The sequence below is a fragment of the Mobula birostris genome, chromosome 7, assembly GCF_030028105.1.
Source record: "Mobula birostris isolate sMobBir1 chromosome 7, sMobBir1.hap1, whole genome shotgun sequence".
NCBI lineage: Eukaryota > Metazoa > Chordata > Chondrichthyes > Myliobatiformes > Myliobatidae > Mobula > Mobula birostris.
The window spans coordinates 31,391,221-31,405,131 of NC_092376.1; the positions used below are offsets into that span (position 1 = coordinate 31,391,221).

At 37.7% G+C, this 13,911-nt stretch overlaps 1 protein-coding gene across 4 annotated transcripts in view; it reads right to left on the reverse strand.

Annotated features, from left to right (window-relative positions):
• Nucleotides 1-13,911, reverse strand: part of LOC140200690 (serine/threonine-protein kinase Nek5-like) — a 45,763-nt gene that overhangs the window by 4,091 nt on the left and 27,761 nt on the right. For 2 of the 4 annotated variants that reach the window (XM_072264256.1, XM_072264259.1), the window contains 10 exons: nt 12,572-12,756; nt 11,925-12,003; nt 11,714-11,824; nt 10,432-10,515; nt 8,127-8,231; nt 5,609-5,683; nt 5,404-5,469; nt 2,200-2,341; nt 1,451-1,603; nt 8-125 (listed from right to left, as the gene is read on the reverse strand). In XM_072264256.1, the coding sequence (XP_072120357.1) occupies nt 8-125; nt 1,451-1,603; nt 2,200-2,341; nt 5,404-5,469; nt 5,609-5,683; nt 8,127-8,231; nt 10,432-10,515; nt 11,714-11,824; nt 11,925-12,003; nt 12,572-12,756 (1,118 nt within the window). The remainder of the gene's footprint in view (nt 1-7; nt 126-1,450; nt 1,604-2,199; nt 2,342-5,403; nt 5,470-5,608; nt 5,684-8,126; nt 8,232-10,431; nt 10,516-11,713; nt 11,825-11,924; nt 12,004-12,571; nt 12,757-13,911) is intronic. The other 2 variants (XM_072264258.1, XM_072264257.1) reach the window with 2 other exon arrangements.

Sequence of the window (13,911 nt, forward strand, 5' to 3'; positions counted from 1 at the left end):
TGCTTACGTGTCGTCATCATCAGATCTGGGCTCCAGTCGTTCATTATCTACTTCAATGCCAGACAGAGAATTTGATTCAGAATCACAGTTCTCCTCTGTTGGTCTCAACGGAGTTGGTTTACCATCTATTGAACCAAAACATGGGTGAATCAATAATAGGCATGTATTAAAAGACTAAATGAAGCGGCGGCTTAATTTGCAATACAGTGAACACAGATTTTCTGTTATCTCTGTCGTAGGAAGATCCAGTACCATATGAAAAGGCATTTACTTCACTTTTGTGCCAATAGTTACTTATACTCCTTCAAACCAAATCACTAAATTAATCACCATGTAATTCTTCATTCTATATAATTGTTGAATGTCATTTTTTATTGCATGTAGAAATACTACAGAAATTACTAAAGCATTCTGTTAGCTTCCCCAATTCTATGTTACAGCCATGTACTGGCCTTTTGCAAAAAAAAAATGCATTTTGCTGTGCATCTCAGATTAATATCTCATTGGTGACACAGTTCCTCTAACTGTTTAGCATATTTCCAATGCAGTGCTAATGAGGTTACCATAAGAATCAATTAAAAATAAGAATCAACTTTATTTGTCATATAGATTTACAGGTATTAGGAAATTGCTGCAGAATCTCTTATGTTTCTCGTTAATATTTTATTCAATCAGTGCGAGAGAATCAATATCAGTTTCTGTTCCAGTATCCATTCTATCACTTCTGGAAAGCTCCAGAGACTCAAAGAATTATCTTTGGCCATCTCCTATTTTGCATCATCATGAAACAACACCAGTTTCCACATCTATACTAACAGCATCTATCTGAACCTAATACCATCTGTCTTTATCCCTCCCTTGTCCCTAAATTGTCAGACATCCAGTACAAAATGGGCAGAAATATCCTTAAATACAGAAAAATCTGAAGCCATTGACTTTGGTTTACTGTATCTTCCTAGCAACCATACAAACCTGTCCTTTTTAGTTTGCAATTACATTAGGGGTGTGACATGCATATCTCTGTTCTTTACACTATTGCTAAGATTAACTAATTTCACCTCCTGAACATCACACGTTTTTGCCCTATATTTGGAGAGCTACACATATTTCAAGGCTTTTGAGAGGAAGGTATTGTTGGAAATAGGCAAGTAAGGTTGGGCTAATGATTTTTATACTTAATGTTAAGTGTTCAAAGTTGGATAAACAGTTTTTCAAAAATAATAAGATACACATTTCTTTGCACATTTTGTTGTTATTAAAGCAGGGATGTATTTCACATTTTCTAAATTAATACTGATTTTTTTTAAATATCACTGATTTTAGGAACAAATTTATGTTTTACTAGTACATAATTTAGAACTTACAATGTTTTCTGATTAAAATTTATCTCATACTGTAGTTAAATTCCACTTTACTGTAGTATCTACTTAAATGCAAAATTTTTCTTTACCAATGTGGTCTGCAGAAACAGTTAGACCACCTGAAGACAGTTCAGCAGCCATTAGTGCATTCAGCAGGGTATCTGGTCGTTTCAGTTCCCAATGATTTCTGTTTCTTGAAACATCTGCTTCTATCACAACCACCTGGTCAACTGCAGAAGTAACTAAACAAAGGATAAAGTAAGTGCAGAAACAGTCATATAGAGTCATACATTGCTGTAAATTTTCTGGGGTAAGAAACTCTGTGGCATGTCACAATTTTTGTTACCTAACTCAAAATTTTGGAGTCACAAATTGCTGTAAGTGTGACCCAAGACAGAAAAATGAGGCACCTGTGGCTTTTGTGAATGATGTCTTTATTCTTAATCAGCAAAATTGGAGGACTGAAGAGAAACAGGAGAAGAATAGAATAGAAATAGAGTGAATTAGATTCAAATCAGGAACTTAAATTATTTTTCAGAAGTTAGACACTGCTGGTGAGGCAGTTATTTATTGTCCATTCCCAAAAGTCCTTGAGAAGGTGGTGATAATCTTTCTTATAGCACCCTCTTGTTCAACTTAATAACTTAACAATCTAATAACATAGGAAACATATTAGATACACAATGTTAGACTAAAATTGTTACATTTCATTCAGTTATATTAATTAACAGCTTAACTATTAGAGACTGTTGATTGTTAAATAATGGTACTAATATGGGAATTAGAAACACATCAATAGAGTGGAGTAAAATGAATGGACAGTAAAATTATTATGTACCTTCCATGTGAGAAGATGTTACTTCCAAAGTTTTACTTGCTAGATTATGCATAAAACTTCCTGCCTCGATGAACTGCCATTTCTTCTGTTTAAGGTTGTTGCCTTCCTCGTGGGTCAGTCTCTTATTTAAAAGATCCAATTCCTAAAATATATTAGCATATAAAGTATCTTTGCTAATTTATCTTTTAGAATAATTATATCAAATTTAAGGCTGTATTATAATTTTGGTGAATTTTAAATTTGTGGAAATTCATGGCACCAAAGGAAGACATTCCACTCATCATATACTTGCTTACCAGAAACGGATTTCTGGTTAATCTTGTTTCCCAAGTTTTAGTCATAGCCCTTTTGATATGGCTCTGAAAGGTTTCATACTGTATGTTTTAAAATGAGGGGTAGCTTTCTCCTTCCACACCTTTTATCCTGCAAGTTCCAGACTCGTTGACCATCTACTTTTCAACTCTCCTCAAATTCTTTGACTGACTGAATTAAAATGTATGTTCTAGATTACTGACATTTCTGCGAAGGGAAATATGCCTTTTGAGTTCAACTTGCCTGGGCTCTTCATTATTCCTCGCAATTAAATTAAATTAAATTGTCAGAAGTTGATCAGTTGAGCTGAAAGGCCTGTTTTCTATGACTTCTACGAGTTGGAATGTCAGGCTACAATTATGTTAGTTTGATGCCACTTAATGCAGTTTTGGTTACCACACTTTAGAAATATGTGCTTAAGCTAGAGAGTCCTCCTAGACTGGAGGATTTGAGATATAAGGAGAGACTGGATAGGCTAGGACTGATTTCCCTGGAAAGAAGGAATGGTGAGATTTGATCTTATAGAGGTTTATAAAACTTTGAGGGCCATAGATAAGGTTGATAAGCACAGTCTTTTCCCCTGAATAGATTAATCTAGAACTAGAAGGCATAGGTTCACAGTGAGGGGAAAGATTTAAAGTGATCCAAGAGGCAAGTTTTTCCATACAGATGGTGGTGGGTATATTGAACCAACTTCTTAAAGGGGTGGTGGAGATGGGTACAATTACAATGTTTAAAAGAGTATTTAGCCAGGTAAGAGGATCGGAAAGGTTTAGAGGGATATGTGCCAAATTGGATTAGCTCAGATGGGTGACCAAAAGTGTACAAGGTACTCCAACTTTAACCTCACCAACAACTTATGCAACTACAACATAATGTCCCAATTCCTATACTCAATGCCCTGACTGATGAACACCGGCATGTTAAATGCCTTTTTCGCCACCATGTCTACCTGTGATGCCCCTTTCAACGAACTGTGCACTTGTATTCCTTGGTTCCTATGTTACATTACACTCCCTATAGTGCCCTACTATTCAGAGTATGAGAACTATGTTGGTTTGACTTTCCAAGGATGCATCACTTTACACTTATCTGTATTGAAATCCATTTGCCAGTTCTCAGCCCACTTCCCTTCTGACCAAGATTCCCCTGTAAACTATGATAACTTTCTTCACTGTCAACACCTCCTAATTTCTTACCATTCACAAATTTACTGATTAGGCCTTGAGAATCTCCACCCAAATCATTCATATAAATAACGAATAGCAAGAGTACCAAAACTGACCACTGAGGTACACTATTAGTCACTGGCCTCCATTCCAAGGGAAAACTTTCAAGCATCACCCTCTGTTTCCCAACTCTGAGCTAATTTTGAATCCACTTAACTAACTTTCCTTGGATTCTTTGAGAGCAAACCTTCTACAACTTATCATGTGGGTACTTGTCGAAAGCCTTGCAAAAGTCCAGGTATACAGCCTCCACTGTCCTACCCTCATCTATCTTTGTGGATACCTCTTTAAAAAACTAAAAAAAGACATGTTATACACTACTTCCCTTGCACTAAACCATGCAAATTCCTAATCAGATTGTCTATCCAAATGCCAGCAGATCCTGTCTTCAGAATTCCCTCCAGTAAATCCTCCACCACTTATGTCAGACTGACCAGCCTGTAGTTTCCAAGCTTGACCTTGCTACACTTCATAAACAATAGAACAACATTAGCGGCCTTCCATTTAATCTTTGGGAACTTCACCAGTGGTTAATGCTTAAGCAAATATCTCCATGAGGGCATTTACAATTTCCTCTCAAGCCTCCCCCAAGGTCTGAGGACTATGGTTAGGCACTGGGGATTAAACCACCTTAAAAACAGCACCCATCACCTAGGGGTCGAGAATCAGGTGGTCCTGTTAATCTCTAGGGGGCCTACTCTCTCTTCAACCATCATCTTACTCTTAACATAGCTATAGAAAGCTCTTGAGAATTTCCTGAAACTTTCCTACCAGAAACTTTCCTACCAGGATCATCTCATTCCCTGTTCCTGGCTCATGATTTCCCTCTCAAAAGTAATCTTAATCCTTTTAAATTCTTCACGGGATTTCCTCATCCCTGACCTCCTAATCCCAATGCAGGGCACACTATCCTTGTTCAATCTAGGGGAAAGAGGGATTGAGAGCAGAAATGTGGGAAGTATATGAGATACAGTCAAAGGCTCTCTCCACTATGGTGGAGGGAAAACAACCATTCTTTTTAAGTATCTTCTGTTACTTTTGGAAGAGTACCTTTGTAATTCATTGGAAGGATGTTACTCATTGTTAGGTTTATCTCGGAAAATGAACAAAGTAACTGAAATTCTGCAAACTTTACTCAACGTGAGCATTGGGTCACTTCCAGATCAGTGAGAATAAGAGTGTTGTCAATGAATCGTATGTAGATGGACAGCTGCTTGTATCTGTCTTACAATCCAAGCCTTAGGGAAAATTTAAACATGGTTGCCTTAACTTGGCAAGTGGGAGGACCAGGTCAATTACCCTATTGTGTCCTTCTGATTGGCTTGTTAGGAGTTTTCTTCACTAAATCCAACCACTCTGACACATCACATTTGCTGGTAGAGGTCATGTTAATCCCCTAAGTATTTTAGAGTAAACTGTCTGCTAAAATTTAAGAATTTGTGAGCTTTTCCTTACTAGTTATCCTCTTTATTTTAGATTGGTCAAGATATTATATTTTAAGAGAATGGTTATTAATCTATTCAGGGGAAAAGACTATGCTCATCACCCTTATCCTTGGCCCTCATAGTTTTATAAACCTCTATAAGGTCACACTTCACCATTCCTTCTTCCTAGGGAATCAGTATACTTTAAGTTTAGAAAACATAACAGCCATTTCCTTTACCTCCTTTTGCTGGGAATCTTCATGATACAATTCTCCATCCAGCCGTATTTCAAACTTTATACCACCCTTTGAGGAAGAGAAGTTTTGTGTGACTACTTATTATGAAACATTAGATTACTGCCTTTCAAATATACTGCATCGGGAATCCACTATGAACAGTGATATACTCCAAAGTATTGCCAGGAAATGTAAGTCCACAATTCACCTTGTGTTCTTGTTCTACTACTTCACTTTCCAATGGATGATGAAATCTCATGTGTTTCAGTTCTTCCTCAATAACCTAGGAAGTGTAAAATATATTGAATAGTTGAGTAAAAAATTAAAAACACGCTAGAACGTGTTTCCATTGTTTAACTATTTTGTTAATGCATTATGTTGTTAATGTGTTTATGGTCTGGAGTTCATTTTGATTCATGATCTAAATTTACAATTGTGGGAGGAAGAAAACATGATAAGCCATGAAATTCTCTTTATATGTTATTTTTGAGCATATATATACACACACACACAGAGTACTGTATGTTTAAAGTACCTGAAATTCATGTAAGTTCAAGAAACTTCCTACCATAATGATGGAAAAGGCCATGAAGAGCATAACGACAACATCATTTGTCATTACATTATCATTCCAAATTCTACTGAACATAATCTTGTAAACTAATAGTCTGTCTGTACACTGTACCTCTTCCTAGAAATGCTGCCTTGCCTGCTGCGTTCAACAGCAACTTTGATGTGTGTTGTCTGTCTGTACATATTTCTCTTCAAAAGTCTTAGTAAAATCTAGTAAAATATGTAAAAATCTAGGGTGCCTGAGACTTTTGCACAGTACTGTATTTGTCAACAAAGAGCAGACAGAGAATATGTAAATCTGGCGGGAGCAAAGGATGTTGGGAATCACGAGGCTGGAGCCCCATAGTAGGGATGTGGACCAGTGTCAAAGAAGCAGTGCCAGGAACGGGGGTGGCGTGGGTGCAGACTCACCCAGCCCTGAGACAGCAGGCAAGGTCATTTGATTTCAAGCAATTAGTTTATTGTCTCTCTGGTGCCTACTGTTCCCTCCCCTCTCCCTTCCCCTTTCCCCAACCATGATTCCCCTCTCCCTATCCCTTTCCCACTTTCTGTCCACAACAGAGACCCATATCAGAATCAAGTTTATTATCACTCACATATGTCATGAAATTTGTTTTTTTTTGTGGCAGCAGTACAGTGCAATACATTAAATTACTACAATACTGTGCAAAATTCTTAGGCACCTTAGCTATATATACGTTTCCATGCCTTTTGCACAGTACTGTATCTAATCTTTCTTTGGCACAACGTTTAAGCTTTGAAAAATTAATTAAAATTTATATATTTTGGTTCATTCTTGCTGTCTATGTGAATCCTTTAATGTGATTGGTTGCTCAGCTAGCTTGATGACACTATAGCTACAAGGTGCAGAAGTTCTTACAAACTGTCGCCTGATTCCAGCAGCACTAGCAAAAGAAAGTTCCTACCGAAGGGATTGATTGCAAGAGAGATTGCCAAAGAGATTATGGAATTGATGGCTTTGTGGCCATGTTTGCAGATGATACAAAGACAGGTGACAGAGAAGGTAGTCTTGGAGAAGCCGTTGGAAAGATTAGGAGAATGGGCAAGGAAGTGGCAGATGGAATACAAGGTTGGGAAGTGCATTTTGGTAGAAGGAACCAAGGCATGAGACTATTTTCTAAGCAGGAAGCAAATTTGGAAATTGGAGATACAAAGGGACTTGGAAGTCTTAGTGCAATATTCCTAAAGATTGAGTCAGTAGTAAAGAAGGAACATGCAATGTTGGCATTCATTTTATGAGTATTAGGGGGAAAAAAGCAAGGATGGAATGCTGAGATGTAATAAGGCATTGGTTACACTGCATTTGGGACATTGTGAGCAGTTCTGGGCCCATATTTAAGAAAGGATATGCCAGCAATGGAGATGGTCCAGAAAGGTTTACGAGAATGAAAGAATTAACATATAAGGAGTGTTTGATGGTTCTGGGCCTGTAATCACTGGATTTCAGAAGAAATGAGGGGTGAATTTCTTTGAAACCTATCAAATATTGAAAGGCCTGAATAGAGTGGATGTGGAGTGGATGTGGAGAGGATGTATCCAACTGCAGGAGATTGAGTGCACAGCCTCAGGATAGAAGAGTGTCCCTTTAGAACAGAGATGAGGAGGAGTTTCTTTAGCCAGGGGTGGTGAATCTGTGGAATTCATTGCCACAGACTGATATGGAGGCCAAGTCAATTGGTATATTTAAAGTGGAGGTGGACAGGTTCTTGATTCAGAAGGGTGTCAAAGGTTACAGGAGAAAGCAGGAAAACAAGGTTGAGAGGGAAAATAAATCTACCATGATGGAATGGTGGAGCATAATCTCAATGGGCTGAATGGCCTAATTCTGCTCCTGTTTTCTGGTCTTACAGAACTTAGTGATGATCTTTCAATTCAGCAGAGAACTCAGATTCTGGGACTTTCAGAACGAAGCTACCCATATCTCAGACCTATGGAAATTGTACTCTTGGAACTAAGGCTGGACTTTATAGGGCACAGAGAATTACTGAAAATCAAATGTTGGAATATGAAACACACCACTTTGAACAATTGATTTAAAAACTACTCAGTTAATGTACCTTGTTATATTTCATTGGATTAAACCTGAGTAAATTATTAAATATTATAGCAATTTCAGTATTAATCTTCACTACCTGACCAGGATCTTTCTCTTTGCTGAGCTCCTGAAGATAAGCCATTTTGTCTCTGGGATTTGCTCGGTCGATATCGTACGTCTCACTTGAAACACATGTGTGATTCTAGAATGCATGTAATTAGAAGAGGATCAGTGCTTCTATATTCCTCTGTTTTCCCCCAACGGAAACTATGAAATGCTAAATGCAGGAGCGAATGTTATGCTGGTCTTTATTGCAGGAAGATAAGGGTCCAGGAGCGTTGATATCTTCTTGTAGATGCATAGGGAATTGGTAAAGTCCCAAATGGAGTTTAGTGTGCTTTATCTGAGGAAAGATATGCTTGGCATAAATGAGGACAAAGAAGCTTAACTACTCTGATTCCTGTGGTGGCAGAAATGGTGAAAGGTTCAGCATGTCATCTAAAGCTTTGACAAACTTCAATAGATGCAAGGTGGAGAATATATTGACTGGTTATATCATGGCCTGGTATGGAAACACCAATGCCTTTGAATGGAAAAGCCTCCAAAAAGTAGTGGAGACAGCCCATCAACTTGAGAAATTCTGCAGATGCTGGAAATAAAGCAACACACACAAAATACTGGAGGAACTCACCATGTCAGGCAGCATCTATGGAAACGAATAAGCAGTCGACGTTTTGGGCCAAGTCCTGAAGAAACAATGTCTATTTATTCATTTCCATTGATGCTGCCTGACATGCTGAGTTCCTCCAACATACTGGATACAGCCCAGTCCATCAATGGTAAAGCCCTCCCTGCGTTGAGCTCATCTACAAGGAGTGCTATCTCAGGAAAGCTCCATCAATCATCAAGGATACAGGTCATCCAGATCATGGTCTCTTCTCACTGCTGTCATCACAGAGGAGGTACAGGAGCCTTGGGTCTTACACCACTCGTTTCAGGAACAGTTATTACCCTTCAACCATCAGGCACCGGAACCAGAGTGAATAACTTCACTCACCCCAACACTGAACCGGTTCCACAAATTATAGACTCAATTTCAAGGACTCTGCAGCTCATGTTCTCAATATTTATTACTTACTTACTTATGTATTTATTATTATTATTATTATTATTTTGTCTTTCTTTTTGTATTTGCACAATTTGTTGTCATTTGCACATCGGTTACTTGCCTGTCTTTGTGTGCAGTTTTTCATTGACTCTGTGTTAGTGTGTGTTTACTGTGAATGCCCACAAGAAAATGTATCTCCGGTTAGTGTATGATGACATATATGTACTTTGAGAGATTGGGTTGGTTAGGTCTATATTCACTGAAATATACAAGAATAACAGGAGCTCTCGTAGAAACCTATAAATTTCTAACAGGACCAGACAGATGAGATACAGGAAGATTTCTTTGAGTCCAGGACTAGGAGTCATAGTGGGATATGGAGTATACAATTCAGAATTAAGATAAGGATACATTTCTTCACAGGCCATTTCTTAAGGGATGATAAGATATAGATAGATATGTAGGAACTGGGTACCGAAGTGCATGATCAATGATGACCACATTGAATGGGGCCCAGGGGCAAAATGAGGTTTGCCCACAGACTCTTCAATAATATTTTGAGCTTAAAGACAGCATTGCAGATTAGGAAAAGGTAGGGGAAGTGTCATTTGTTGTCTTCCTGACACGCAAACTTGTATTAGAGCAGAGATTGATTAAATCTAGGCTGACAGAGCTAACTACGTCCCCAACAATATATGGTACACTTAGTACAGCATAATATAGTACAGAAACACTATAATAATTCCATTCCTGTATGAAATACTACAGTGAGTTCCTTTATTATCGATGAAGTGTGTAAACATCCCACAGACATGCATTTTCATGTTAATAGACTAGCAAAGAAGAGGATGTGTATGGTGTGGGTGGTGTGGACAAGGTGCTGAATGTTCTTAGTTCCTAATTCAACAAGAATATTTTGCACATCTCCTTAAAGCAATATTATTGAAATAATATTATATTGGGCGGCAAGTTAAATGTGGAAAAATATCTCATAGCAGTTTATAAAAAACCTTAATCAAAAATGGATTCCTTAATACATTTTATTTTCTAACCTGTTGTAGGAGGTGAAAATATGAAACTATTGTAGTCGGCAGACTAAAATATACTTCACAACAACTAATCCTGAATCCTGGGGAGATGGAAAGCCAGGCAGCCAAATTATCGTAATTAAGATAAATGATGTTAAACGGTTCAAAGGCACCAATCTGTGTCACATTGTTTTATAGCATTGTTCAGCTTACGTTAACATGTATCAAATTGATGTTACACCTCTGCAAATAGTTCCACTCCTTACCTTCTTTTCTTCTATTTTTTCTTTAATTTCTTTCACCTCATACTGATACTGTTGCCTTATTTCCTTAAGTTGCTGACAGTATTCCTGAAAAATAACAAGTCAATGCTTGAAAACTATACTACTTCTATGATAGTCATAAAGAAAATGCCATTGACATCTATTAAGATCCTGAGATTCTGTGCACGCTTCCTAGAAAATAGGAAAATTTAAATAAAGTAAGATTTCCTGAAATCTTTGTAATGCACGGTATTGTGACTGAATTACAGTTTTGCTCAACATGAAGTTTAATTATCATGCACAATGGAGATTCCGTGGTGAAGACACAGTAAATTCTAACAAGCAGAGCCATGGAGTCATAAAGAGATACAGCACAGAAATGGGGCATTTTGTCCACTAAGTCTGTGTCAATCAGCAAGCATTCATTTTTATGTCAATCCTATCCTAACTCACTTCATTCTCTCCAAGTTCCCAATAAGAACAGGTCCCAGTCACCTGACCCCACACCTCCCCTCCCTGACCCCATGGTTCTACACACCAGAGACAATTCACAGTGGCCAATTATCCTACCAACCTGTATATTTTTGGGATGCGGGAGTAAACCAAAACACTTGGGAAAACCCATGTGGTCACAGGGAGAAGTACAAACTCTGCACAGGATTAAAACAAAATTGCTGCCACTGGGAGATGCTGGCTCTACTAGCTGTGTCTCTGTGCCATCCTGAGGTCTTACGTATATACTTCTCGTTCTGACCCAAGTCCAAATACATGATTGTGCTTATTGCAAGCTAACTTCTGTTCCTTAAGTGACATAAGACATAATTTCAAGCACAATACTTTCATTTACTGGTGAAGAATACTTTTTACATTCCAGTATTTTATCTTGAACATCAACAAAGTGATGTACAGTATAACTATCACACAGTTTTCTGTGTCACTGCGATTTTATACAAGGTATGAATTAGTGGGGCCCCAAAATAATTATTTGTCCAGCAAGGCTTTGGAATTGTGGACTAAATTAATTCAATTTCTGGTGCTCCACACAAAACTAAATTGTCTAACTCCATATATAAGGAACAGTGCACCACAAGTAATTTTGATTGGTGTGTGGTGCTAGCAAATTTTTGTGGATAACAAAAACAAAGAGTTTTATAATATAGCTTAAATTCATCCTTGAGCCTGATTTTTCACTTAGTTGAGAACAATTGAGCCATAAAATCCATCCCATTTCACTGCACTGCGTTCACATTCAATTGAACAAATTCCAACTTCTTAAATGGCTTACCTCATCATTTAATCCTTTTTTCTTTCCTTTCTCCTCAGGATGCTGTCTAGCCTGTACATCAGGATACTGTTTTCGATGACCAGAAGGGTCTGATGACAGAGGGCGTATACCCTGTAGCATACAAGCCATAAATCAAAGTAATAAAAACCTTTTGATTAGAAGTAGTAACAAAACTATTCCCATATGATCAATTTCAAATATAGCTACTTACCAATTGTTTCTCTGCTTTAATTTTATATTGTTGTGCTTCCATTTTCCTTTGAATGTATTGTTCGTGTGCCACATGTGGCCTGAAACAACAAATCTGGAGATGTTTGTTAGGGTTTTTGCATTGGACTCGTTTGCTCTATCAATTAACTCCCATGTCCCCAATTGAAATTGAGACATGAAAAACAAAATTACTTTTCATTCACAATGAACGAAATGAAAACCTGGAAGACCTACCTTGCTACAAAATGCATATTATTTCATTTCGCAAATATCCATTGCAGAGGTAATTATATATGGAGATATCAGCGTAGCTGATCACAATCTCAGTTGAAAATGCAACACAACTTCTTGGCGGCTCTACTTCACCTTCAGAGTGATTGATTTCCCAAGGCAGGAAGATCAATCTGTGAAGGACAGTTACCACTGCTGTGGTTAGCTTCAAAGAAATTTCTCTATTTAAAAAGAATGTGTACTCCTCGCTCAACATATCGCTAAAAGTGATGAAGGCAATCTTTAACAGTTAACACTTAACTGTCTTCTAAAAAAATGCATGCAAAGTATTATTTCAAAATGCAGTTTGTTCTTTAGGCTCAAAAGCTTTAATTTTTTACAGATATACAGTAATTGGTAAAGAATACAGATGTGTACCATTGAATTGCATCATGATTCACTCTCTGTCTATGATCTTCAATTAAACAGTTGAAATGGGGCACAGGTGAAGCTAAGCGTTCATTTCGTCTGTTCTCCAAGTAATCTAGATAACCATGATAATGTCCATATCGTCCATCAAACTTGGGAGACTGTGGTTTCACAGGTGATAGGTAGTTAAATTGCTGCAGGGATAGTTAACAAAATTGTTTTAATTTTTTCATTTTAATAATAATTATGTTCTAGAATAATTTAATTATGTCTGAATGTATATCAATAAATAATTGCAATAAATCCTTTGTATTCAATTCCCTGCAAACAGAGATGGTAGACTAGCTGCATTACATCTTTAGTAAGTGCAAAATATTGTCCTCATTTGGAAATGCTGCGGATTATCATTATTATATATTCTATTAAGAGACATACTAAGCACGTAACTTATGGTATAATGAATTACCTTGAAGTATTGAATTTCTGTTGGCAAACAATAACTCACAATATACTAGCATAATGTAAGGGATATTCATGAAACACTTGGGTGTTGTGGGGATTCATTGTGTTCCAGTTACTGAACTAGGATTTAGCATTTGGAGATGCATTTAGAGGTACAATATTACATCGTACCTCAATAGTTGGGGAATTCTGCACTCAGTTAATTGAATTGCTTCCCATATTCCCATTTTTTTTCTCCAGAATGACCTACTGAAATTATTTTATTTTATTACAGTGCAGAACGGGCCCTTCTGGCCCAATGAGCCACGCCGCCCAGCAATCTACTCATTTAACACCAGCCTAATCACAGGACAATTTTCAATGATCAATTAACTTGTGTTTGGACTGTGGGAGGAAACCGTAGCACCTGGTGGAAACATGTGCAGTCATGGGGAGAACAAACAAACATTTTACAGATGGTGCTGGAACTGAACTCCGAACTCCAATGCCCCCCAAGCTGTAATAGCATTGCACTACTGTGGCCCCCTTCTGGGATATAAAGCTGGTAAAAATAATGATAGTCTCTGAAAGACCAACCCCATGTCCCTGCTGTGTGAGGTGGAAATGGGTAAGGATGGCCAACAGGATCCTGGTGAAGCCGTATCGGGCAATCCCAATGTACAGTGGATACAATGGATTACAGAAACATCCATACCAACCATACCGTCAACTTTGGATGATGCAAACAGGAGGCCTATGCTCCACTGGGAGTTAAGAGTCCAAGAAGAAGAAGTAGAAAAAGAATGATAACGATTGGGACATCAGACTATGATAAAACCTTGTGTGGTTCATTACTGTGACTTGGGAAAGGAGCATGACTACACATTACAGAAGTAAAGACAATTCAG